This window comes from Camelina sativa, chromosome 1, assembly GCF_030686135.1.
Source record: "Camelina sativa cultivar CO46 ecotype springtype chromosome 1, ASM3068613v1".
Taxonomy (NCBI): Eukaryota; Viridiplantae; Streptophyta; class Magnoliopsida; order Brassicales; family Brassicaceae; genus Camelina; species Camelina sativa.
Window position 1 is genome coordinate 16724719 of NC_141880.1, and position 25597 is coordinate 16750315.

A 25597-nucleotide genomic window follows, 5' to 3' on the forward strand; every position below is an offset into this window, starting at 1 on the left:
TTTAAACTTTCTCTCTTAAAACGGTCCGATATTATTGAGCTCCCCTCTTATTTTTGGAACGATTTTTGAATTCTCCTCTTTATTATGGAAGTGTATTCTTTTCTTATGAAGACATCATCTAGTGATGTATCATATGCTAAGTTGGTTGAGAAGATATGCAGCAAGATAAGAATAGATGAGACTATGAAAAATCTGAGACAAAATCAGGGGATCGATGAAAATGAGGGGTTTGACCAAGTTTTGATAAAGGATTTTCCAAATAATGAAGAGATTACTCTAATTGGCGGAGCGAATGATAGTGGTGGAGTGAATGATAGTGGTGGAGCGAATAAAGAGATTGCTCTAATTGATGTAACGAATAAAGAGATTGCTCTAGTTGGTGGAACGAATGGTAGTGGTAGTGGTGGTATCATAGATATGTACGTAAGAGAACCATCACTACAAAATCTGGTGGTCGTCAAGAATGAAGATAGAGATGTAGAAGGAAACAAGTCTGAACCTCTTTTATGGGAAGATGGTCTTGATTTTACGATAGGCCAGGAATTTGGAAGTAAAGAAGCAATACAAAGTCTAATTGAAAAGGCTGGACATAAGAATTGTTTTGAGTTTGTTGCAAAGAAGTCGGAGCCGTTGAGATATGTGGCAAAATGTTCTGAAGCAAAGAATGGTTGCAATTGGTACGCAAGAGCTGCAAGGAGTGATAAGTCTAAGCCTTTCTCTATAAGAACTCATAGAAATATTCATACGTGCTCTCGTTCAAGAACAAGTACAGGGCGAATTAGAAGGAAAGGTACACCAAATATGGTTGCTTCTTTATTGGCTGCAGATTATCCGGGTAAAATTGCCACGCCAACTTCAAAAGCTCTCATTCACTTGGTTCAAAGAAGATTTGGTGTGCAGGTGTCATACTCTACCGCATGGAGAGGAAAAAAAGAAGCTGCAGATGATGTTCGAGGTACCCCAGAGGAAGGTTTTAGGCTTATGTATTCATATATGTTCATGTTAGAAAAGATGAATCCTGATACAGTTTCATATGTGGAAGTGGATGAGGAACATAAGTTTAAGTACTTGTTCTTCGCATTAGGAGCTTCCATTGAAGGCTTTCGAGTCATGAGAAAAGTGATCATTTTGGATGGAACCCACCTTAAGACTGCATATGGTGGAGTGCTACTTGTTGCTACAGCTCAATATCCCGATCATCACCATTATCCGCTTGCTTTTGGTGTAGTGGATGGCGAGAATAATGAAAGTTGGTTTTGGTTTCTCGAAAAGCTCAAATCGCTTATACCAGATGGAGCTGAAATTGTGTTTGTTTCTGACAGAAACTTCAGTCTCCTCAGGGCAATAGCAATGCTCTATCCATTGTCTCACCATGGGCATTGTATCTACCATTTGTCTCAGAATGTGAAAGGAAAAGTTATTGGAGTAAATAAAGCAATACGTGCCAAAAAGTTAAGGCAATGTGCTCGGGCTTATACGGAGGCAGAGTTCTTACAGCTTTATGGTGATTTTTTGTCAACATATCATTCGGCACGTTTGTATCTAGATGAGCACACGAAGATAAAGCACTGGGCTAGATGTTATTTTCTTGGAGAAAAATTACAACCTAGACACAAGCAATGCTGTTGAATCGATTAATGGTGTTTTAGAAAATGCAAGGAACTACTCACTGTTACAAATGATAGATGCTATTATCGAGAAAATGATTGAGTGGTTTGCTAAACATAGAAAAGCTTCTGCAGAAATATCAACTGCACAGAAGCTGGTTCCTTTTGTTGAGAAAGAACTTCACAAAACATGTAAGGAAGCAAAAATGTTGGTGGTGAATGAGCTAAACTGTTACCGACTTGAATATAGTGTGATAGGTAGTGATGGTCTACAATATGTGGTTAATTTGAGAAGCAAAACGTGTAGCTATAAACAATTTGATATAAACAAATATCCATGTGTGCATGAAGTAGCAGCTGCAAGAGAAGCAAAGAAGGAAGCAGATCCTGAGATACAGTTACATGACTTGTGCTCAAAATATTACTGGATTGAGCTTTGGGTTTTGGCGTATTCAAGGACGATTTATCCGGTTCCCCATAGTTGTCAATGGATTGTTCCCAAGGAGACGATGAAACGGTTAATCTTGCCTCCAGATTATGATGTTAAACAAGTAGGAAGACAAAAAAGAAGGTACGCATATGTTAGAGAAGATAGAGACAAAAGAGGTAAGAAGAAGTCGAAGAACCCCGACTGGTACGAGTGAGTGGTTGGACAATGATGGTGACCAAAATTGATTTTAGGAACGATAGTGTTTGTATTTGTTCTGTTTCTAATTCGTACAACTGAGTTTAACAGGTACAACTGAGTAGTATTTGTATAAATTTTGAGTTGTCCTTTCTTGGTACAACTAAGTACAACTGGTACAACTAAAGTATATTACCAAAATATAAAATTAAATTAGAAAACTTAGAACCAAAATATAAAAATTTGGTCTTTTAAGGTTACTTTGTATGTAATAACCACAAAATTTTAACATAATCCACTTCACATGTAAAAAACAAATCAAAATCATAGAAATCCAAATTCTTCAATAAACAACCTTAGTGTTTTAATGTTTCTTTGTATATAATGACCACAAATTATGAGAATCAAGAAATAATGGTGATTTCAAACATATGGAGCAGATTTCTTTGTTGTTGGTGCTCCTCCATATGTTCAGCTGCTGACAAGTTTTCTTGTTACTGCGCCTCCAAATGTTCGACTTGTGGAACATTTGCCAGATCAAATCCTCGAGAAGCAATATGTAACTTATAAATATTTTCCCACCAAATCTCCTTCTTCTCTACATCGAGACGCTTGTTCCATTCATCAGCAATTGGGTCCATAAAATCATCATCTTCATGTTGTTCCATGATGCGATGCAAAAGATCTTGCTGCTCCTCCAATGGTTCTAAGATACTTATGATGTCCTGTAAAGTACAATAAAACAAAGATTAAAATAATGAATTTATAAATTTATGCTAATAATCTACTAATTGTACCAACATCTTGCCTTATCTGTCCCAAGTTTTTCGTTTATTTATTCAAGTGGATAACCTTTCATCAAAGAATCTTTGAGTTTTTTCTTGCACATCAATGGGCAGCCTTCTCTAGCGCCTATTACCACTTCTTGATATTCTCTGGACAGCTGGGGAATGCACTCAAACGCCAAAACCTGTAAAATATGTTACACAATCAAATATCTTTAAATCATAGAAAATAAACAGACTTATTAACTAGTCTTTATCTATTACCTCAAGAGGAATTAGGAACCCTGGAAATAACATTTGATCTAGCACTTTGCCTTTGCAATGTTCCATCTCATGATATATCGTTTTGATATTGTCTTCAAAACTCATTCGCCCCCATGGAAATGTTTCTACCACTTTCAAATCACCCACTACCTTCAGAATGAAAGGATATATGCTATCATACTTTTTCTTTCCTCTTATTACCTTGGCTAAAAAAAAAGGATAGCCACTTGCAAGCGATCTCCATTGCATTTATCCTTCATTGAATCTAGCTTCTCTTTCACATCCTTCACTGTAACATTTTTAGACCCAAAAACCCTTAAGACAAAGTCAAATTTTCCATATTCCTTCTCATTAAATCCTAAATCATAGTCATGGCAATCAAAACCAGTGATGAGAGCATATTCTCTCTTTGAATAGCGTATGGGTACGCCATTCACTACGAACCAACAGACTTTACGCTTCTCTATACGAGCAGTCCGTAATAGAAGCATCCACATTGCCATAACCTTATTATTTTCGTGCCTAGCCATGTGCCATACGCCCTGAACTGCTTGTGTTTATTAAACCATGCATTTTCTGATGGTTCGAGCTTCCCTAACATATCCAGCGTACTAGCAATTTGACACCTTGATGAAATCTTGCCATGATTTCCATAGACGCTTGGATCACTAAAATATAACTTTGGTTCAATAGGTTGAGTGTCCTCCTCCGTATCCATCTTTGTATCCTGAAATACAAACACAATTTTACAAAGAAATTAAGTGTCACAACATAGTTGTACCTAGTTGTAATATGTTGTACTAAACAAAATAAATTACCTCCTGGTCAGAGACATGTCTCAGATGGATAGGTGATGAATTCACTGGATCAGATTCGCCTACTTGATCTTCCCCGACATAATCCACTACATTTTCAACAACTTTATCTCCCACGACATCATCCACTATATTTTCACCTCCTATCTCCAATTGCTTTATTCTTTCGGATCTTCTAGTACCACTTCTTACATTAGATCCTCCTCCTCTGGTTTTAGCCATTTGGATTAGTACCTAAAACAACAAAGTTATATCAAACTTTGAAAATCAGTCTCATTAGCTACATAAACTCACACAATCCAAACACAAAAACAAATGGGTCCAAAAGAAACTCAAACTCACACAATCTCATTATCGAAATCAAAGAGATAAAAACTCACACAAAAACAAACTCAAACTCACACAATCCGAACATAAACACAAACACAAACTCAAACTCACACAATCTCACAAACTCAATCCAAACAAAAACCCACATAAACGGATCTCACTATGTATCTACACTCAAACTCACAAGACATTTCACGAAATCATTTCAAAAACACACTTCCCAAACTCAGAACTCACAATTTAGAGAATTAAACCCAACAATTAGTCGAATTAGGGATCAAAGCAAAGAAATAAAGATAATGGCTTACAATGACCGGCAGCTAAGAGGAAACGAACGGCGAATTCCGATTTCTCACGGCGAATTTTGATTTCTCACGGCGGATTTCTCTAAAGAGAAGAAGAAAGGGGATTGAAAGAAACGGATGACAAAAAAGAGAAGAAGAAGAAGACGAAAGAGTATCGAGAGAAGAAGAGAAGAATAAGATGAACAAGATTGATCCTCCTCTGTAACTATCGACTCGAGTCGGAGGAGAAGAAAAAAAAAAGAAAATAGAAATTAGGGTTTGGTTATGGATTTGGGGATTTAAGAATCCGAAATAGATATGGATATCCATATCTAGATCCAAAATTAGGTTGGATCTGTAAATATGGAAGAAACCTTAAATTTATTTGTCTTTTACTAATTATCTCAATAAAAATAAACAATTAAATACAATTTTTAAATAGGGGGCTAAATAGAATGAAATTGGAGCAGAAGGGGCAGAGACATTTTAATCCTCGTTTGAACATGAATCTGGCTTTCTCTCTTAGCAATCAAAAGTGTGTGGGAGGGATTTGAGTAGAGGATTTTTATCTCTCGAGCCCCTTCATCTCTTTTTCCATTCTATATAGCCCCTAATAAGAATAATATATTTAAATGTTTATTTTTATTTCGATAATATGTAAAAGAATAAATTTAGAATCTTTGACATATTTACAGACCCAACCTTATTTTGGATCAACAACCATATTAGTTTCGGGTATCCATATCAATTTTGGATCTTAATCCCTAAATCCTTGGATCCAAAGAAAGAAAACTCTAATATCTTTGTTTTCTTTTTTTTTCTTCTCGTTTTCTTATTCTCCGACGAGTCGACGGATACAGAGGAGGATCAATCTCGTTTCATCTTCTTTTTCTTGTTCTTATTCTCTCTTCTCTCGATAATCTTCCGTCTTCTTCTCTTTTCTGTCGTCCATCTCTCTCTATCCCCTTTCTTATTCTCTTTGGAGAAATCTGCCGGGAGAAATCAAAATTTGGTGTTCTTTTCCTCTCAACTGTTGGTCACTGTAAGGCGTTCTCTTTGTTTCTTTCTCTCTTTTGATCCCTCATTTCGATTATTGTTCGGCTTAGTTTTCTGAATTGTGTGAAAGGGATTTGAATTTTGTGAGGCTTGAGTTTGGGATAGTGAAATGTTTGTTTGTGAGATGATTTAGTGCAAAACACATTTCATTTCGTATAATTATGTAGATAGATAATGAGATTATGTGAGATCATGTGAGTTTGAGTTTGTGTTTATGTTTGGATTGTGTGAGTTTGTGTTTGGATTGTGTTAGTTTATTTTCTCTTTGCTTTAGATAATGAGGTTGCTTTTGAAAGTTTGATATTGAATTTTTTTGTTGCAGCTACCAATCCCAATAGTTAAAACCAGAGGAGGAGGATCTAATGCAAGACGTAGTGAAAGCTCACTCTCTATTCCAAAGAAGGAGAATCTATGGTTGAGATGGATGAAGGAATAAGAAAGAGAATAGAAGTGTACTGCGGTGGTTAAGATGGATGGTGGTGTGATTGTGACATCTCAAACTCAGGCGGCTGCTAGTGGGATTCCCAAAGACGAAAGTTCAAGCAACATGTGCTAGAAAGAAATGTCTACTCGAGAGAAGAGGAAGCTCCGTTCGTCAAAGTTCATCACTACTCCTTTCATGGTTGAGAAAAAAAAAATTGAACTTTGTTTGTGTATTTGAAAACTCGGATTTGCCTTTGGATATTTTGTCTTTTGTGTTTATGAAATCCTTTTTAGGTACAACTGGTATTTTTAGGGACAACTATGTTTTTGAGTTATTTAACAAATTAAGTATTTTGGTACAACTAAGTAAATCCAAGTACAACTATGTATTTGAAGAAAATAATTAAAATATATCTCATTTGACTATTAAAATCTAAAACAAAATTATTAAATTTAACTTTTTGCACCGTCAAAGACCCACATTGTGACACATGGCACTGTAAAAAAATCATATAGTTGTTCTGTTGTACACAGTTGTACTTAAATGAACATAGTTCTTTGTTCTAAAAACCACAAAAATTAGTTGTTCTCTATTCTAAAATATATATTTTTAGTTGTATTTATAATATTAGGTAATCAGATTACATTTACTAAGTTATCGTGTATTAAAATGTTTGAAACCACCAATATTTTTTAATGTGAAAATATACCAGTTTGACAAAAATTTGGCAATTAATTGCTAAATTAACATTCCAAACCTATCCAATAATTAGAATAAACACAATTTTTAGGTAAATTCTCTTTATCGCTCTCCAAATCGATTTCTGTTTGCTATATTTTGTTTGTATAAATAAAATTTGTTTCGAGCTAATATACGTCTATATGTGATTTATAGAAAATTGAAGTCAATATTGATATTTGGATGCGACACATGTTAATATGGTCGGTCTCTCATGAAGCTTTATTATTATATACTTACGACCTCTGCTTCTTTTTTGTTGAACGGTTTTATTTTTTTAAACTAGCTAAAAAGTGGAGTCAGTGTTTTCAACTAAAAAATGCATTAATTACAAGCCAAAAGAAATAAAAGTTACAAAATTGAACCCTTATATTCTTGCCGAAGTGTTTGTGATTTGGTTTTGGTTCTTACAGTGTTGCTTACGTTAATGTTGCGTTAGAAGTTAGGACTTCTTTACGATTGATTTTTTTGTTTTTTTGTTTTTTTGAAACAGTAGTTATATGTTTACTTTTTAGATTACGTCAGAATCAGAGGACATGAAGCCTATTGTGTTTGAAAAAAGTAATGGAATATTTGGAATGATCCGAGTAACAAAAAAAATAAATATTGAACACTATAAGTATCAGATCGAGTAGGTGATCAGGTGACAAGAAAATAAAAACAAAATGATGAACAACGCAAGACACCACACGATGCTAATGATCGAGTAGCAAATCAGGTTGGTGGTCAAGTTAGGGGTAAATGTTTAATGTTAGGCGGTTTAGTATCTAGAATATTTTCCTATATTCTTTTCCTATTCTTTAGCATCCCCCTTCTCTATATAAACATGTAATATTTGACACATGATTCAATAAGAAAGACAGAGCAATTTATTAATCATGGTATCAAAGCCTCCCTTTGGCATATACGAATTGCTCTAGAAACGCTATAGTTTCTGTTCTTCTTCTTCTTCTCGTTTCAAACTTCTCTTTTCCTATTCTTCAACTATGGGTAATACCGATAAAGAAATTGAATGAAGCAAATCTTTAACTGATCAAACCTTGATCTCTCCTTATTTTCTTCATGCCTCTGATCATACCGGCCAAGTCCAAACTCTGATTCTTCTAAACGGCTCTAACTATGAATGATGGGAAAAGTTAATGACCAATTCTCTTCGCACCAAAAGAAAACTAGGGTGTATTAATGGAACTCTCCTCCGATCCACGACAGACACGGAGGAAGCAGAGCGTTGGGATATGGTCAATTCAATGATCATTGGCTGGATCTATAGCAGCATCGAGCCCCATCTTCGATCATCTATTTCTGTTGTTTCTGATGCATTAGTAATGTAGGCAGCTTTGAAAGGGCGGTTTTCTACAAGTGATGACACACGAGTTCATCAACTACGTGCGGAGTTAGCCGCATGCAGACAAGAAGGCCGCACTATTAAAGAATACTTTGGCAAGCTCAAGGTATATTGGGATGATTTGTCCAATTTTGAAGCCGCTTTCACATGTTGTTGTGGTAATGATCACTGCTTCTCCATTACAAAATACCGTAAGATTCAAGAAAATACGCTTATTCATCAGTTTCTTATGGGACTCAACAAAAACAGATTTGGAACTGCTAGATCCAACCCTCTTAGCCGACTTGGTGATCTAACTCTTGAGAGTGTGTATTCTCAGATTAAGCAAGAAGAGACCCATCTCAATACTACTCGACGAACTGAAGATAAAAGCAGGATTATTGGCTTTTCGGCAACAGCGGCTGCAATCACCAAACAAAATACCTCAATGAAATGTACTCATTGTGGTAGGACAGAACATGAGAAACAACAATGCTTCAAGCTTGTTGGTTACCCAGAATGGTGGGGAGAACAACAGACTCTCGGACAAGGAAACTCAAGTCGTGGTCGAGGTTCTGTTCGAGAACGAAACAGAGGAGGACGTGGTGGTTGCTCTACGAATAAAGTAGGCTTGTTAGGATCACGCCCTGCAAGTTCGCACACCACTGAGGTGTTAGCTCCTCCAAAAGTGATTATGGAATCCCAAATCTCACCTAAAGTCAGTGGAACTTGATTGCTAACTTTGTGACTAGCAAGAAGCTAAAAAACCCCCGACAAACTCTCTGGTAAGACAGAAAAACTTGTTATCTTTGGCACCAGTAGTCGGTATGATATCATTATTGATTCTGGTGCATCTCACCATATGACTGGCGACATAAACTTGGTGACAAACTTATTTAAAATCGATCCATGTGCCATTGCCTTCCGGATGGTGGATTTACTTGGGCCACATGTCAAGGCACATTAAATCTCGGGGCGGGGGGGGGATTAGTACTTCCTCGCCTCTTCTATGCCCCTGATTTATCTATGAATCTTATCTCCGTTTCTCAATTGTGTGATGAAATTGCAAGTTCTGTGATATTTATGAAACACTTTTGTGAGATACAGTACCAAGCATCGAGGACTTTGATTGGTGCAGGTGGGAAGAGCAATGGGGTTTATCACTTGACTGGTGTGGTTGTTCCTCAGGCTCATCGTGTTGGTCGTAGTGATGTTTGCGCCTTGTGGCACATGCGGTTGGGTCATCCATCATCAAAAGTGTTATCTCTTCTTTCTGATTTAGGAGGTTTTTCAAATAATGTTAGTGATTTGGAGGAGTTTTGTGACACTTGCCTTCGTGCGAAACAAACATGGGTTTCTTTTCAAGATAGTTCAAATAAAGAGGATGATTTATTTTCAATGATTCACTGTGATGTTTGGGGTCGCTACCGTAAAAAATCAACCACTGGAGCATCTTATTTCTTGACTATAGTTGATGATTTCTCACGAGCAGTTTGGACACATTTACTTCTCGAAAAATATGAAGTAGCGGACGTTATTAAGAACTTCATTGCTTTTTTTCATCGTCAATTCAATAGACACGTAAAGATCGTTCGCTCGGACAATGGAACAGAATTTATTTGTCTTTGCAAGTTCTTTGATTCTCAAAGAATAATTCATCAGACATCTTGTGTTGCCACCCCTCAATAAAATAGCCATTTTGAATGCAACCATCGTCATATACTGAATGTGGCGAGGTCTTTGTTGCTTGAAGCCAAGCTCCCTGCACGGTTTTGGGGAGAGAGTATTCTCACCGCCACTCATCTCATAAACTGCACCCCTCTGTTCTTCTTCTTGGAAAATCACCCTTTGAGTTTCTATTTAAGAAACCTCCTGCCTATGATGCCTTGTCAACATTCGGATGTCTCTGCTATGCTCACAAATTCCATCGCACCAATGATAAATTTGAAGAGAGAGGCGTTAGGTGTATGTTTCTTGGCTATCCCTTCGCCAAGAAAGGATGGATTGGCTATGATTTTGACAAAGATAAGAAGTTTGTTTCCCGTGATGTTTTTTTCATGAGAATGTCTTTCCCTTCCACTCCTTTGAATCTTATATGGCTGATTCTTTAACGGTTGTCTCTCCCTCTCCTATCCATCCTAGTTTCTTCGATGACATTGATTCACCGTCTTTGACAGGGGGAGATATCCTTGATCCTCCAACTTTGCCTTCTTCTAGTAACCCTCCGCCAACAACAGCGACTGATACGTCATTGCCCACAGCACCGGATCCTCAAGTGACAAGTGATATTGTTGCCTCTTTGGATCTTGGTCGTGGAAAAAGGATACCTCAGCCTAATGCTTGTCTCTCAGGTGAACAACTCTACTCGGCTACGTCTTGTGATAAACCTTACCTCACCTCTTCCAATCAAAATCCCTCAAGTAAGTGTACTTATCCACTAACAACTTTTCTTGCATATCACCGGTTTTCTGAATCCCAGCAGGCTTTCCTTGGAAAAATTACAGCTTGCATGGAACCCGCAAGTTTTCAAGAAGCAATGTAATATTTTGAATTGCGTCAGGCTATGGAGGCTGAGATTGATTCTCTTGAAAAACAACACACTTGGGATGTCACTACGTTACCTCCATAAAAACATGCTCTTGGTTGCAAATTGGTCTTCAAACTCAAATATCATTCTGACGGAACTCTGGTACGTTACAAAGCTCGTCTTGTTATCTTTGGTAATCAACAACAAGAAGGCAAAGATTATAATGAAACTTTTGCTTTGGTTGCCAAGATGACCACCGTACGGTTTCTTTTTAAAGTTGCAGCAACAAAGCATTGGGATTTGTATCAGATGGATGTGCATAATGCTTTCATTCATGGCGATCTTGAAGAGGAAGTATACATGAAACCACCACCTGGTTTTCTGCTGCGGATATAACAAAAGTGTGCAAGTTGAGAAAGTCTCTCTATGGTTTGAAACAAGCTCCCCGTTGTTGGTTCCCAAGTTATCGAAGTCTCTTCTTGAATTTACATTACTCTTTGTTCACTTATACCCGCGGTGCATGTCTTGGTGTATGTTGATGACTTGATCATCAGCAGCAATGATCCCGGTCTTACAACTAAATTGAAAGCTTATATGAGTCAGTGTTTTCACATGAAAGATCTCGGGATTCTTAAGTATTTTCCTTTCATTGAGGTGTCTCACACTCAGGAAGGTATTTATCTCTTTCAACGGAAGTATGCTTTAGATATCAATTCCGAATGTGGCTTGACTTGTTCCAAGCCGTTTGATACATCGATCAAACAAAATCACACTCTTGGCAAAGATGATGGTCTATTTTATGACAATTCTGCACAATATCACTGTCTTGTAGGTCGTCTAGTTTACTTGATATTCATGCAACCTGAATTAAGTTATGCGGTTCACATACTCGCACATTTCTTAAAGACGCCCCGTCTAAAACATTGTGAAGCTGCTACTCGGGTGGGTCAATACTTGAAAGGAACACCTGGACAGGGCGTGTTCTTAAGTTCTGATCCGGATCTTTTTCTCGTCACCTATTGTGATGAAGATTACAATACTTGTCCTTTCTCCAGACGTTCTTTAACTGGTTATGTGGTTTCTCTCAGTGGTTCTCCACTGACTTGAAAGACGAAGAAACAACATGTTCTATCTCGATCTTTGGCTGAAGCCGAATATAGGGCCATGTCAATGGCTCTCTGCGAAATCAAGTGGCTTAAGGAACTTCTTCTCACTTTTGGTGTCACACATTCTGCTCATGTTACTCTCTTCTATGATAATCAAGCAGCCCTTCACATTGCTGCTAACCCGGTCTTTCACGAACACACAAAACATATAGAAAGCGATTGCCATTTTGTTGGTGATGCGGTTCAAGATGGTACCATTTCTACTCATCATGTCTATTCCGAGAATCAGGTTGCCGATTTTCTTACCAAAGCTCTTGGACGACAACAGTTTGACTATCTACTTCGCAATATGGGAGTTCGTGATCTCCACTCGCCATCTTGAGGGGGAGTATCTAAGATATTTTCCTATATTGTTAAGGCAATAGATATGTCAAAATTCTATTTATACATATTCTTTTCCTATTCTTTAGCATCCTCCTTCTCTATATAAACATGTAATCTTTGACACATGATTCAATAAGAAAGACAGAGCAATTTATTAGCTTAGCATTTAAACAATCAATATATGAAAGCTTCTAAGGATGGGGTAATCGGTTCATAAGTATTTCTAATCAATCTTAAATGTTTTACATGCCTCAAGCAATCTATTCCTTAGACAATGAATCTCTAAACCTTGCTAATCCACTCTCATGGCATAAACGATAAACCTTAATAACTTCCTTATCCAACTCTCGTTGGAGAAACATGACTAAGCAGATATTAAAATCCGATTCACTAATATCAAAAAATTACTTACTCATCTAATCTCTTAGGCTAAGTGAATAAATCTATGGCATTAGTTGATTCAGGCATTTCATCGAACATATCTCGGTGCAGAAATGCCTAGAATCTACTCTCAATCTCTCGGTCTGAAACTAGCATTAAGAATACTAATCCAGAAGAGAATTTTCATATAACTAATCAAGCTAAAACATCATTACCGATTAAGAACACATACTAGCCTATCCCATCCCTAGAAACTTTGGTTCACTACTCAGGATCTCATAACAAACAACATGAAATAGAGATGAATATGAATTGCATTGAAAAATAATGAGTATAATAAAAAAATGCTAGAGAATAGGAAGTAGAATTACAAATTAAAAAAAGAAAAATGCTATATTTTTATATAACATTAAAATAGTGATCCTATACTCACTAGCCTCCTAACCACATTCAAAGCAAACAGCGGAAATCACCAAGCGTTTAAATCAATGAATTAAATAAACAATTAATTTCATAACAAATAAACCAATAAACCAAAAAACAGCAATCCTAGACAACATTCTAATGACTCAACTCTAGCAACCTAACAAGAGCTAGACAATAACCAGTCGAGCCACTAGAAAATCTTCCTCTTCATTACCTTGATTCCACGATCACACTTTGCCTTTAACTGCACCAAAAACACAAATTGAGATGCATGAGTATTTTCATAAACTTTTAGTGAGGCAGTCCTCTCATCTACTAGGCTATACACAAAAGCAATTGAGAAACTCCAACCAACAAACAACATTAAACAAACTAACCGGGAAGTTGGTGTCTACCGACACACTACATGTGTCGATCGACAATGACAAAGATTGCATCGACAAACACAACCCCTGCATCGATCGATGCATGCTTGACAATTCGCGAAATCCCTAATTTGCATCGATCGACACCTCCACATGGTATCGATAGATACTCATAGGTCTTATCGCGCTGTCCTCACACTGTGTCGATCGACACTGAAAAGGTTGACTTTGTGAGGGTCCTTTGTGGCTTTAAATAAACAATCAGTTAAATAAATGCAAGATGCTATAAATATACATTTCATCAACATGGACATACCAACTCAAGGTATATGGATAGAGGAGGTTCAAGATGTCGCACCAACGGCGCTTCTACATAATACTGTTTATCCAGTGACCAATGGAATGAATGTCTCATGGATCGAGTGAACCATCGAGTAGACGTTTTGGTGGCAGAGCAACTTTACCTCTTACAACCAAGGAATAATAATTGGAGGAAAGATTCAGGGCTGCCCTTGATATTCAACTAGAAGCACTCGCAAACTGTATCTCCACCCAAAAAGCCCATGCTCCTAAGCTTTTACCTCCGCATGCTCTCAAAGAAGAAATAATCTAGGAAACCGCTCATTGGGAGGAAGCAGCAAAGGAAGCCATTATGGAAATTGGGAATTTGATTCTGATGAGTGGTGTATGTTTAGATGTAGAGCGTAGGATCCAGGAGAAATTGGACGACCCTGGTTCTCTCACGCTTCCATGCTCGTTGGGCCTTCGAATCTTCACCAATTTTTTGTGTAACTTAAAGACTTCAGTTAGTGTCATGCCTCTTTGAGTTGCTAAAAAGATGGGGTTTAATGATTTAAACCTAGTAGTCTCCACTTGATCCTAGCTGATAGGACTATTAGGCACCCCCATGGTGTTCTAAAGAATTTGCCCCTTAGGGTTGGAAAGGTGGAGATCCCTACTGACTTTGTAGTCCTAGACATAGATGAGGAACCTGAAATTCCATTGATCATGGGAAGGCTATTCTTAGCAACGGTTGGTGTTGTGATCGATTTAAAGAAGGGACAAATCAATATTAGGCATGGAGAGCACTTCAAGATAAGATTCGACATCAATAATAGAATCAAGAGCCTAACTATCAAAGGCCAGATCTTCTCCACTCAAGTGCTGCGAAGGATCACAAAACAATGCCAAGAGATGCAAACTATATTTCCTGAAGAACCATGAGAAGAATCACTGAACAAGTCCAATGCACTAGAGAAGGTCTAAAAACCTCTGTATCCCAAATAAAATGCTTGAGAAACGTGAAAAGTCAAGCTTAATAACTTTAAATAAGTTCATTTGGGAGGAAGTCCCAAAGATATCTTCTAATTTTTAATTCAAGTTTAGAACATTTTTATTATTTGATTTCACTATTTCTTTGGTTTTATTTATCTCGGGTTTTTAGAAATTAGTATTTAATAGCCATTTCGTTATTCAAAAAAGTATTTACAGGTAAATAAAGAGTATTTTTTAATTTCTCCTCACCGTGATCACTTCGGTTCCGTTTTCACAATACAGGCTCTAACTCAGATATTTAACTAAAGTAGACATAACATGTTTTAATAAAAAGTTTTATAATATCATCTTTAAGAGGTTTCTAACACAACATTAACATATAGTAGAACTATGAAACCTAAAAAATGTCATAAATACACTTGGGAAAAAAACAGAGACACACAGCCGTATAGAAAGATTATGATGATTGCTAGGATTTAATACCTTCTTGAATCTTAATGTTATAAGCTCATGATAGAGATCATTAGGTATCATATCAAAACTCAACATAAAATGTTGAATTGATCGTAAATCAGTCATACAAGGGATAAATTAGCTCGAAATCCATGCAAAATTATTTACTTATGTAGAAAACAATGAATGAGAGAAACTAAGAAACTAATAAGATCTAATTAATTATGGAGTTAAATAAGGCTTACATACCGGATGATGTTAGACCACAGTTAAGAACCCTAAATATATCACACACATTGCTGTAGTAGAACAAGAAGATAGAAAAAACAACACAACAATTGAATCTCTAGAGACCAAAGTCAAAGAGAGTTCCCCTTACTTCCAAAAATTTGTGTACCCAACGTGCTTCTCTAGTTGTTGTTGTTGTTCGTCTCGGCAACCAGAATGATTTTGAGTTTGGACAAAAATCCTACCTCTTTGTATCGTTTTAAAGATGGAAAGAGAGACGTGGATTTCAATGTTCCTCCTTACTATTATTTTCATTTATTTTTTATACAAAAGAGAATTCTCAAATTTGCTTAAACATTTTTACAAAAAAAATTACTAAATAAATCCAAACCTTCTCTAAATGTATGATTTTTTTTCTTCCTTTAACTTATGGAGGAGGAATGAAATTGTCATTGGCTAAAATCCCATTCAATCATAATTTCAGTCTATCAAGGCGATCATATTTGTTAATGAAGGGGTGCTGCATTCTTTCAAAATTTATATATAGTGTTTGTTCTATTGAACCGCAAAATAACGACGGACCAAATTTTACTTGTGTTTTCATTCAACCTGTTTTCATTATAAAGACATAAGAGTATTCCGAAAAAAAAAAAAAAGAATGTGAACATGTCATCCCCAGGATTAAAGAAAGAGTCTAATATATAATAAAAATTCTGGAAGGAAGCAAGTAGGCAGAGCTCAGAGTAAGTCATATCGCTCAGCCCTCTACAACTCATTCTCTCCTTCCACAGCAATAGTCTCTTCAACTCCACAGAATGGGATTCAGCTCTTTGTCTATCGTGTTCTATCTGCATTCGCAATAGTGATTGTACTGCATCAAACACTGGTGGTACTTGATCATCTTGTCTCTCTCCAGAGCTTGTAAACGTAGATAGAGGAGCATTCTTTCCTTCCATCACTTCAGCCTGTTCGGGGCGCTGTGATATCTCCTGTCATATAACAAGATGTTTGAAACATTTTTTCACTAGTAGGAGAAAAGAGAAATAAAACTCAAAAAAAATATATTTCCGAACCTCATCCACAATGAGCACGGCTTCCTGTAGATGGGTTATCAGTTTTTTGAGCTCAGGGAAACTCAAACCTTCTAAATCCATACCAGTCCATCTCCTGGGAAGGAAAGAACAGCACAAGCGGGATCAGAGCAGAGCTAATATGAACAGCATTGAAAAGAATAAACAACAACATGTGCATGAATGAGCTATAAATATTAATACCTGTTCAAAAGCCGTAATCTCTTTAGTTGGCTCTCCATAGTCTACCTGATGCTGCCGCAGTAATCGCAGAGCACCACCCCCACCTTCTTCGTCCTCCGATCTCTTCGCCTCCACTTCAGCTTCTTCTTAAACAAAAACGGTTTCATCCTATGGAAGAAAGGCTGTGATAGACGGCGATTGCCCACTCGCACGAGAAGTAAGACAAGAAACAAAACTATTAACTGCGGCGCCGACTGCAAACCATAGAAACGAAGAGAGGGCAACAATATTACTCTTTTTACTAGAGTTTAACAATATTTTCCTTCATTGATTTTAAATTTTGGGTAATATGAAAGAATCAAACCTAGAGGATTAATTAATTTTACTGACAACATTTGGTATTATTTACCCAGTTTAAAAATAGATAAAGTTAGGGCTACATGATAACATACTTTATAGACAATTAAGTAGTAATAGACATGTTTTAGATTTTATCTTGTAACATTTTAATATTGAATATAAAGTTCTCATATTTCATTTTAATACTCTCTCAGTTCTATTATATAAGAACTTGAAGGCTTTTTGCATTATTTTATAATATTTTCTCAAATTTCTATGTATAATTTTTATTAATATAACAATTTATGACTATTTGAACTATGCAATATTTTTTTTGGGAAAACGATCTATTTTCCCACAAAAAGTATCACATCAAGCTAGATAGAGCTCAATCTTTGATCAACAGAAGAAAATCACTATGTTCTTTTTTTTAATTTGTTTTAATTAATTTAATTCGGTTTAAATTAGGTTATATTTATTTTCTTATTTTATTTAGTTGGTTCAGTAAATAATGAACCAAGCAAAACCGATGTTTGTGGGTAATTAGGTGAAAACTATGTTTCAAAGGAGATATAGATGTTGAACTATGGAGTCTCAGAGATTTAGATTGAGAAATATTTTCTCGGAGATATATAGCATGTAGTAATAGATTGAGCTCTATCTGGCTTGATATGATATTCTCTTGGAGAAATATATCGTTTTCCGTATATTTTCTTATTGGTTGAAGTTTTATAAATGACATAATATTTCTTGTTTATTAGTCGTTGTGTTTTTATCCAAAAACTCTTATAGAACATGAAGTACCATTAAAATATTTATATCATCGTAATAAACCATATTTTAAGTTTAATTATAGAATTCATATTCATGCTTAGAACTAAATATATTATATCAAACACAATTAATAAATGATATCAAGTCTATATCTTAGTAAGAATTGAAAATACAAATAAATATTAACAAAATATAATTCACAATAAAATTGAATCAACATATTTAAGGTATATTTGTTATGTTGTTATCTCATAAGTACTAATTTTAACTCATTTCATAATCAATTTTAAATAAGTGAAAGTTAAAAAATAAAAACATATATTAAAGATATATAGACATTACCATCAAATTAGTGAAGATTCACTCCTATAAATTATAATATATTTCGTATTATCTTATGTTTTAACATATGCATTACAATGTGTTCAAATTATAAAATCAAACATAAAGAAATATGAATAATATTCTTGAAACAATTTTTAAAAAATGATACATATTAATATTTGAAAATTTTTAATCTAAAATAAATTTCTTCGCTAGACTTTCAGTTTAGTAATCACATTTAACTATCTATTTCATCTTAAAACCATAATTCACTTCTTTATGTATTAGAGTTAAAATTTTAATTAAAAAAACTAATATGAGCATCATATTAGATAATATGTATATTGGTTAGTATTTTAAATTTAACAATAAACAATCAGTAAATAAATCAGTTAACATCCACAAAAAATTTGGAAATCAAAAATATCCTAAATATTATTCTACTATATGTCTTAATTTCATAAGTAATACTTTCGTCAGTTTCCTTCAATTAACCAAAAATTCATTCCTACAAACTCAGTTTTTCTAATTTTCTTTCAGGTTTCTCATATTACTACATGCATTTAAATCTTTAAAATAAAACATGTAAAACTATACTAATACACATCATGTATTGAATTTGTTTTTTTTAAGTTCATTACTCTTTCAAAGTTTTGTGTGCTTACTTACAATAAAAATTTATATTACAACGATAAATACAATTTATATTTGATTAAAATTATGTTATTCTTTTTAACTTTATTATTCATTATATCTTGATTAATATACATGTTTAATTAATTTTGTTTTTATGAATACATTTTAAATTTTATTGAGAACACACATATAATATAATTATACAGTATATTGATTTTGTTAGTTTTCTTTTTTGATTTAGAATTTTTTATTTTTTATAATATAAACATGTAAAATTCTGTAAATAAAATTAGACACGTGTCATGATCTAATCAATATATTTGACACGTGTCACTCTCTTATTAATTAGTAGCTTTGTCATTTTTTAAAATATAAACATATAAAACTCTGTAAATGGAATTAGACATGTGTCGACATCTAATCAATATATTTGACACGTGTCACGATCTTGTTAATGAGTAATTTTGTCATCAAGGTTTATATAATAAGATTAGATGTGTCGGTATAAAGTTTTGTAAATAAAATAACTTTTTAAAAAATATATTGAAATTTATTATACATTACATATAATTTTTTTTCTATAATACACTGATTTATATCCATATGCAAATCTTTTATTTATGTTACCATTAGAAGTTTTTTTTTATACCTAAGTGTATTTTATGTTACAAATCTATTGTTCATTACCACCTAGAAAATGTCTATATGAACAAATTAAGCCAACTATTATATATCTCTTTACTTTCACTTTTGCATAGATTCTTTAATCACTAAAATTGTTGGCTCAAAATTTTTTTTGAATAAAAAAAATAAATTACATCACAATAGTGTATGACTAGCTATAGAGAGAACCTCAGTTCTGTTGATAACTCTCTAATTTACATGTTTTAAGCATCTTTTTTATCCATATCTTGCATTGTTTTCACCATAACCTTAGCATTTTTAGGTCATTTACTGTAGAAATCCACATTTAGGCCATTTAGGGTGTTGCCTTCTTGCATTTGCATATTTTGGATGAAAACAAGTCAAACCCGAGCATGTAACCGAAGGAGCTATTGAGCAGGAAGAATAGTCCGAACACAACCTCGATCGAAGAGGATCCAAGAACAAAAAGAACAATCCAAGGACCTACCGGAAGATCAACCCGAGCTCATCCTCGTGCACCCCATCGAGCAGACCTTCGGGCAGGACTGGGAAGCTACGGTTAATGGGTTTCCATATATAAACCCCCCTCTTCTTCCTCTCGACCTAGCACGCCGCAGACCCTCAAACCAGAGAGCGAGAGCTTCTGAGAGAGATCTTGAGCGACTCAAACACTTTTTCTACTTTGTTAGGATTTAATTTCATTTTCTTATTGCATTTTCGATTCTATACTCTTCTACTCTACTCTTATTTTTAATACAATGCAATTTTCGTTTATCTATGTTTTTATGTTTTCTGCAATGAGATCTGAGTAGTGTAGTAAAGTTTCTAGGGATGTGATAGAAAATTTTGTGTTCTTGATCGGTTAGGATGTCTTAGCTTGATTGTTTATGTTTTATAAATTCTCTTCTAGATTGGTGTTCTTAATGCTATCAACAGACCAATAGGTTGATATTAGATCTAGGGTTTTTTACCATCAAGAGGTGTAGATGAAATGCTTGAATCAATCAATGCTAGAGATTTACTCACTTAGCCTAAGAGATTAGATGAGTAAGGGGTTTATTGACAGTAATAAATCGGTTTGTATTGCCTGCTTGGTCATGTTTCTACAACGAGAGTTGGGTAGGGAAGTGATTAAGGTTGATTGTTTCTATCACGAGAGTGTGTTAACAAGATTTTAGAGATTCATTGTTTAGGGAATATCTGCTTGAGGCATGTAGGACATCCGTACTGGTTAGGAACACTTAGGAGTCGAGTACGCCATCCTTAGGAGCTTTCGTATTTAGATTGCTTACATTTTTATTCATCACTTGATCCCTTACCCGAACAGGTACACGATCACCTGCTTCGAGTATACCTTCGAGCTGTTCTTGCTTTGTTTCTTTACTCGATCAATCCACCCGATCCTGTAATCGAATGCTTGCATCGAGTGCTTAGGTCGTGTGGTTCTTATTTATTTGCTTTCTTTTATTTATTTTAGGATTATTAGATCAAACCTATTTATTGCTTGGCTTTACTTGCATAGTTCTGATTATATCTCATCTGTTAGCATAGCAACCATTTGGATTGATAACCCTTTGTACTACAACTGCATAGGGAATTGATACTCTGGGTGAAAATCCTGTTATCATCTATCCTCCTCCCTTATGCAGAGAACCTTGCGTCCAACCTCCTCCACCACGGAGAGAACCTTCACTCCGCCTTCCTCCCTTGGGAAGATAACCTTGCGTCCAACCTCCTCCACCATAGAGAGAATCTCGGCTCTGCCCTCCTACTGTGTGGAGAGAACATGTTCATGTCTTTTAGCTATCTCAAAGTGGCTTGCTCCAGCAACCTATGAAGCTAAAGATCCTTTTCTAACGTCACATAATCCTTTGATAGTAACTAATGTTAAATTTTCCAATGTATTGATGGAAGTTTCTTTCACACACCATGATGTAGCCTTTATCTTCAAGCTCCTATAGATCTATTAACAACGATTTATATTTTTCCAATTTATCTATATTTGTTGTAGGCTTGTATTTGATTAGACAATTATTTTGCACATAAAAAAAAAGGTCTATGACCAACCAATCAAGGTTTAAAGTTAGAAAAAAAATAATTTGACATGATTAATGAAATAATAGAAAATTATAAGCACGGTAATATATGAATATCAAATAATTCAAAGACAAAAATATAAATTAAATAAAACAATCTAAAACTACTACAATAAATTTTAAAATACAGTATTAGAAAAAGAAGATGCATATATTAATTTTTCATTTTTTTGGGTCAACATATTAATCTTACCTATTCCACATTGCGAAAGTAGAAAGTATGAGTATATTTTGGTTTTAAAAATAAGGAAAATTTGTCTTCCCATTAAAAAAAATTTGACCAATAGAAAAAAGTTGAAAGCAATATTTTTGAACAAAACTCATTTGTGTATTCATCTTTTTTTATGCTATGTGTCCTGCAAATAAATATAAATAATAATAACACCAGGAGAAATTTGTTAATCCCAAAAATCTTAGTTATTATGCATAAGAAACTTTGTTAACAATTCAAAGTCAAATATTGCATAGTATGCATTATGAAATTGAGAAACAAAACAAAATTCAAAGAAACAATGACGAAAACACGTGGTAATATCTAGGAATCTTTTTATATAGTTGCTTCGGTTAGACAAAAAACAAATTGCCTTCGAGACTTGTTCCAGAACAATGATGTGTCAAACAAAAGGTTAATAAAAAAACAACAAAAAAAAAATTTACCAAAAAAAAAGCTAGTCAAAATTATTTTGTTTTGTGAAAAATATGTCATCATCTCTTTGGTTTTATAGAGGAGTGTATTTACAATCTTTTCCTTTTAGGATTAACAAAGTTTTTTTTAATATAATAAGATTACAATTATCTTATGCATCGTTTTACCAAGCTTGAAAACTGTGAATTCTGATAGTTAAAATGGACATGTGTCACGATCTGATGAGTTACTAACTTTGATATGTGATTTCTGATCGTTAAAATTGACATGTGTCACGATCTGATGAGTTACTAACTTGGATATTTAATCATTATAACCGACACATGTCACAATCTAGTGAGTTTTAAACTTTGATCTCTGATCGTTAAAACTAACCCATGTCACGATCTGGTGAGTTACTAACTTTGAGAACCAAGCTTTATATGATAAGATGCTTTTACATTTTTGGTTCAGAAAAAAACAGATCCGTTTTTTTTTTGCAATAGTAACTAGTGATCTCATACTCACTAACAACCTAACCCCAATCAAATCCAACTAGCAAATAATAGTCAATAACATAAACCAATATCATTAAACGAATAAATTAAATAAACGAATAACCAGCAATCCAATAATCTCGTGAAGCAATAAACTAGCAACCTAACATCATTCTAATAACCCAATCTAGCAACCTAATTGAAGCCAGACGTCACGTCAATGAGCCACTAGAACATTCTTCTCTTCATTGCATTGGTTCCATGATCACACTTTATTTTTACGTGCACCGCAAACAACTATTGAGATGCATGAGTATAATCACAAATACTCAGTGAGGCTATCCTTCCATCTACTGTACTATACACACAAGAAATAAGATCTACACATGCATCAAACAACAATCATTGATCAAACCAGGAAAGGAACAAGCATTCAGACGCCTGCTAAGTGGTTGTGTCGATCAACACCCATTCCCAAGAATCCAACTTGGTTCGAGGATGTTACACTAGGTATACCGTGTGGTAAGTTGTAATTTTAATTTTTTGTTAATGTACAATTTTAATATTAATTTTGCTAATATACTATTTTGTTAATTCTAATGATATAGCATATAACCCGCGGTGTACCGCGTGTAAATAGTAAAATGAGGTTTTAACCCAGATTTTAATACAATTTTTGTTTAATATCATCTTAAGTAATCAGTTTGATTCGATATATTTTATATTGGTGTTGTTAAAATAGTAAAATGAGGTTTTAACCCATATTGAAGCTGAAACATCCCGATCCGTTTTAAAAAAAATCTTATTATCTAGTGAACCCATACTCACTAGCAACATAGTCCAAATCGACAACAGCGGATAACATAACCAACATAACTCGTGTCATTAAACGAACAAAATGAAATACTAACAGAAACACTGACCAAATAACTGAGCCTCTAGAACATCCTCCTCTCATCGCCCGGATCCCACGATCACACTTTGTATTTACCTGTGTCACATCACAAAAGAGAGGCGTAAGCATTACCAGAAATACTTAGTGAGGCAATAAGATCTCCTCATACCACAAACATTAGACAATAAAACAGACCAGACAATACACAAAGCAATCACAAGATCAGCCGCTGCTGAACGTTTGTGTCGACCGACACCCTCCTAGTGTCGAACAACACTGACACCTGGCGAAGGTTGTGGCGACCGACACACACCTTGAGTCGATCGATGCAGACCCCCTTACATCGACCAACACAATCCTTGTGTTGATCGACACATGCTCAACATTTCACAAAATTCCTACCGACACACTCCTTGTGTCGATCGACGCTCATGCCGAGGATCGCATCTCTTCGATCAGAAACTCCAAAACTCACCTTCAAGCTTCATCAATTCATCCCAAACGATCTCAGGAGCGAATCCAAGCCTCAGGAGCGACGAAAAACCCAAAAACTCAAAGAAAACAATCACACAACACAAAAAGTCACAGGAATCAGAGATCCTAGCTTAGATAAGCCATGATCATGCACTCACCTTAGCCAAACAACGAGATCTAAGCCCCATACGAGGAAGCTAGCACCACAGCAACCTTTCCACAGTCCCTAGCCTTGAAACCTCACTCTCCAAGAAGAAAAACACACTAACACGGACAAGAATCTCCAAAAGCTCAAGACCGTTCTTTGGAAACTCTCTCTTCTCCTTTTCTCTCTGTAAGTGTTAAAAGCGGCTAAAAAGATGAAGGAAGTCGAGTATTTCCTTATATACTCGAGTCTTAGGGCTCCACTAAACCAACCACGCAAACCGGAGACTTAAAAAACGAACCGCTTTGGACCATCCGCATAAGGTGTCGATCGACACCTTTACCGAATTTCCGCAATTCGGTTCACCGGTGTTACAGAAGTATCATATTAATGATAATTTATTTTTTAGTATTATAAATAATTAAAGCCTATCGTGTAATATCGTAAAATACAATATGTTTATGTTATTTTGAAAATTTAATATATTCAAATATTTATAATGTTAAACTTTTTATTAATTTTATATATATATCAATTATAATATTTTTAAAGTTTAAAATTTACTATATACGGCTAAATTAAACAGTTCAACTAAAACCTGAATTAAACTCATGATATACCTTGGAACTAAATGAGAGTATAATGTTTTATTTTTTAATTATCATCACAAAAGGTTTAAAAAATGTAACCAAAGAGTCAAAATTATAAAGAAAGAACAAAATTATTTACTTACATTTTACATTCGGAATGATGGCGAGAATGACTTGCGGCTGAATATATAGCGATGGTGAGAAGACACATAATATGAACTTTGACCATCTTTTGCTTTGTACTGGACGATTTTTGATTATATCTTTCTTCAGCCAAAGACGATATTGTTCCCTGTTTCGAACACTAAAATTAAGTATCAAAAGCTCAAATTAGATTTTTTAACAATTAGTAAAAAGAAACAAAAAGATTGGTTCTATAAAAATAAATTCTATGAGTTTGGAATGTGCATTCGATTCTTATATATATAGGAGAAGCATGACAATTTCAGAATATGCTTCGAAAATCATAATATATGCTTAGTTGTTATAAATGCAAATGATACCAATATATTTTCTGAATAAAAATTCTCCATAAATATTTGGTTTAATAGCTACATTTTTTGATGTTTTGAGTGATTAGTTAGTAAAAACATCAAGGATCTTTAATAGTGAAATTAGGTCGATATGAGGTTAACGTAATAGTAAAAGCGATCTAGGTAATATTGAAGGATATTTATTATTTTAACTTAATGATTAGCATTTAATAAATTTTATATATGGTTACTTTCAAAATCGTATTATTCTCACAAAGATTTAGTGATTGAGTATATTTTAGTTGTTATCAAAATTATGGTCAGTAATAAATATGCCGAATTTAGTCGGCTAGAAAAATTCTTAAGTTGGTAGGTTAGATATTAAGAAATTTAGGAATTGTTTATTTGTTTTCCAATATTAGTGATTGATATAC

The 25597-nt window shown here is 34.6% G+C and overlaps 2 protein-coding genes and 1 pseudogene across 2 annotated transcripts; 2 read left to right on the forward strand and 1 right to left on the reverse strand.

Moving 5' to 3' along the window:
• Positions 1-84: 84 nt before the first annotated feature.
• Positions 85-1629, forward strand: LOC147950011 (uncharacterized). Its single transcript, XM_087511889.1, has one exon. The coding sequence runs from the start codon at positions 85-87 to the stop codon at positions 1627-1629; it is 1545 nt and encodes a 514-aa protein (XP_087368015.1).
• A 4606-nt stretch (positions 1630-6235) lies between these two features.
• Positions 6236-8985, forward strand: LOC147950012 (uncharacterized; annotated as a pseudogene).
• Positions 8986-15410: 6425 nt separating this feature from the next.
• Positions 15411-16564, reverse strand: LOC147950013 (uncharacterized). Its single transcript, XM_087511910.1, has 3 exons — positions 16471-16564; positions 16064-16386; positions 15411-15468 (listed from the first exon to the last, which is right to left on the reverse strand). The coding sequence occupies exons 1-3, from the start codon at positions 16549-16551 to the stop codon at positions 15411-15413; spliced, it is 462 nt and encodes a 153-aa protein (XP_087368036.1). The 5' UTR covers positions 16552-16564.
• Positions 16565-25597: the final 9033 nt, after the last annotated feature.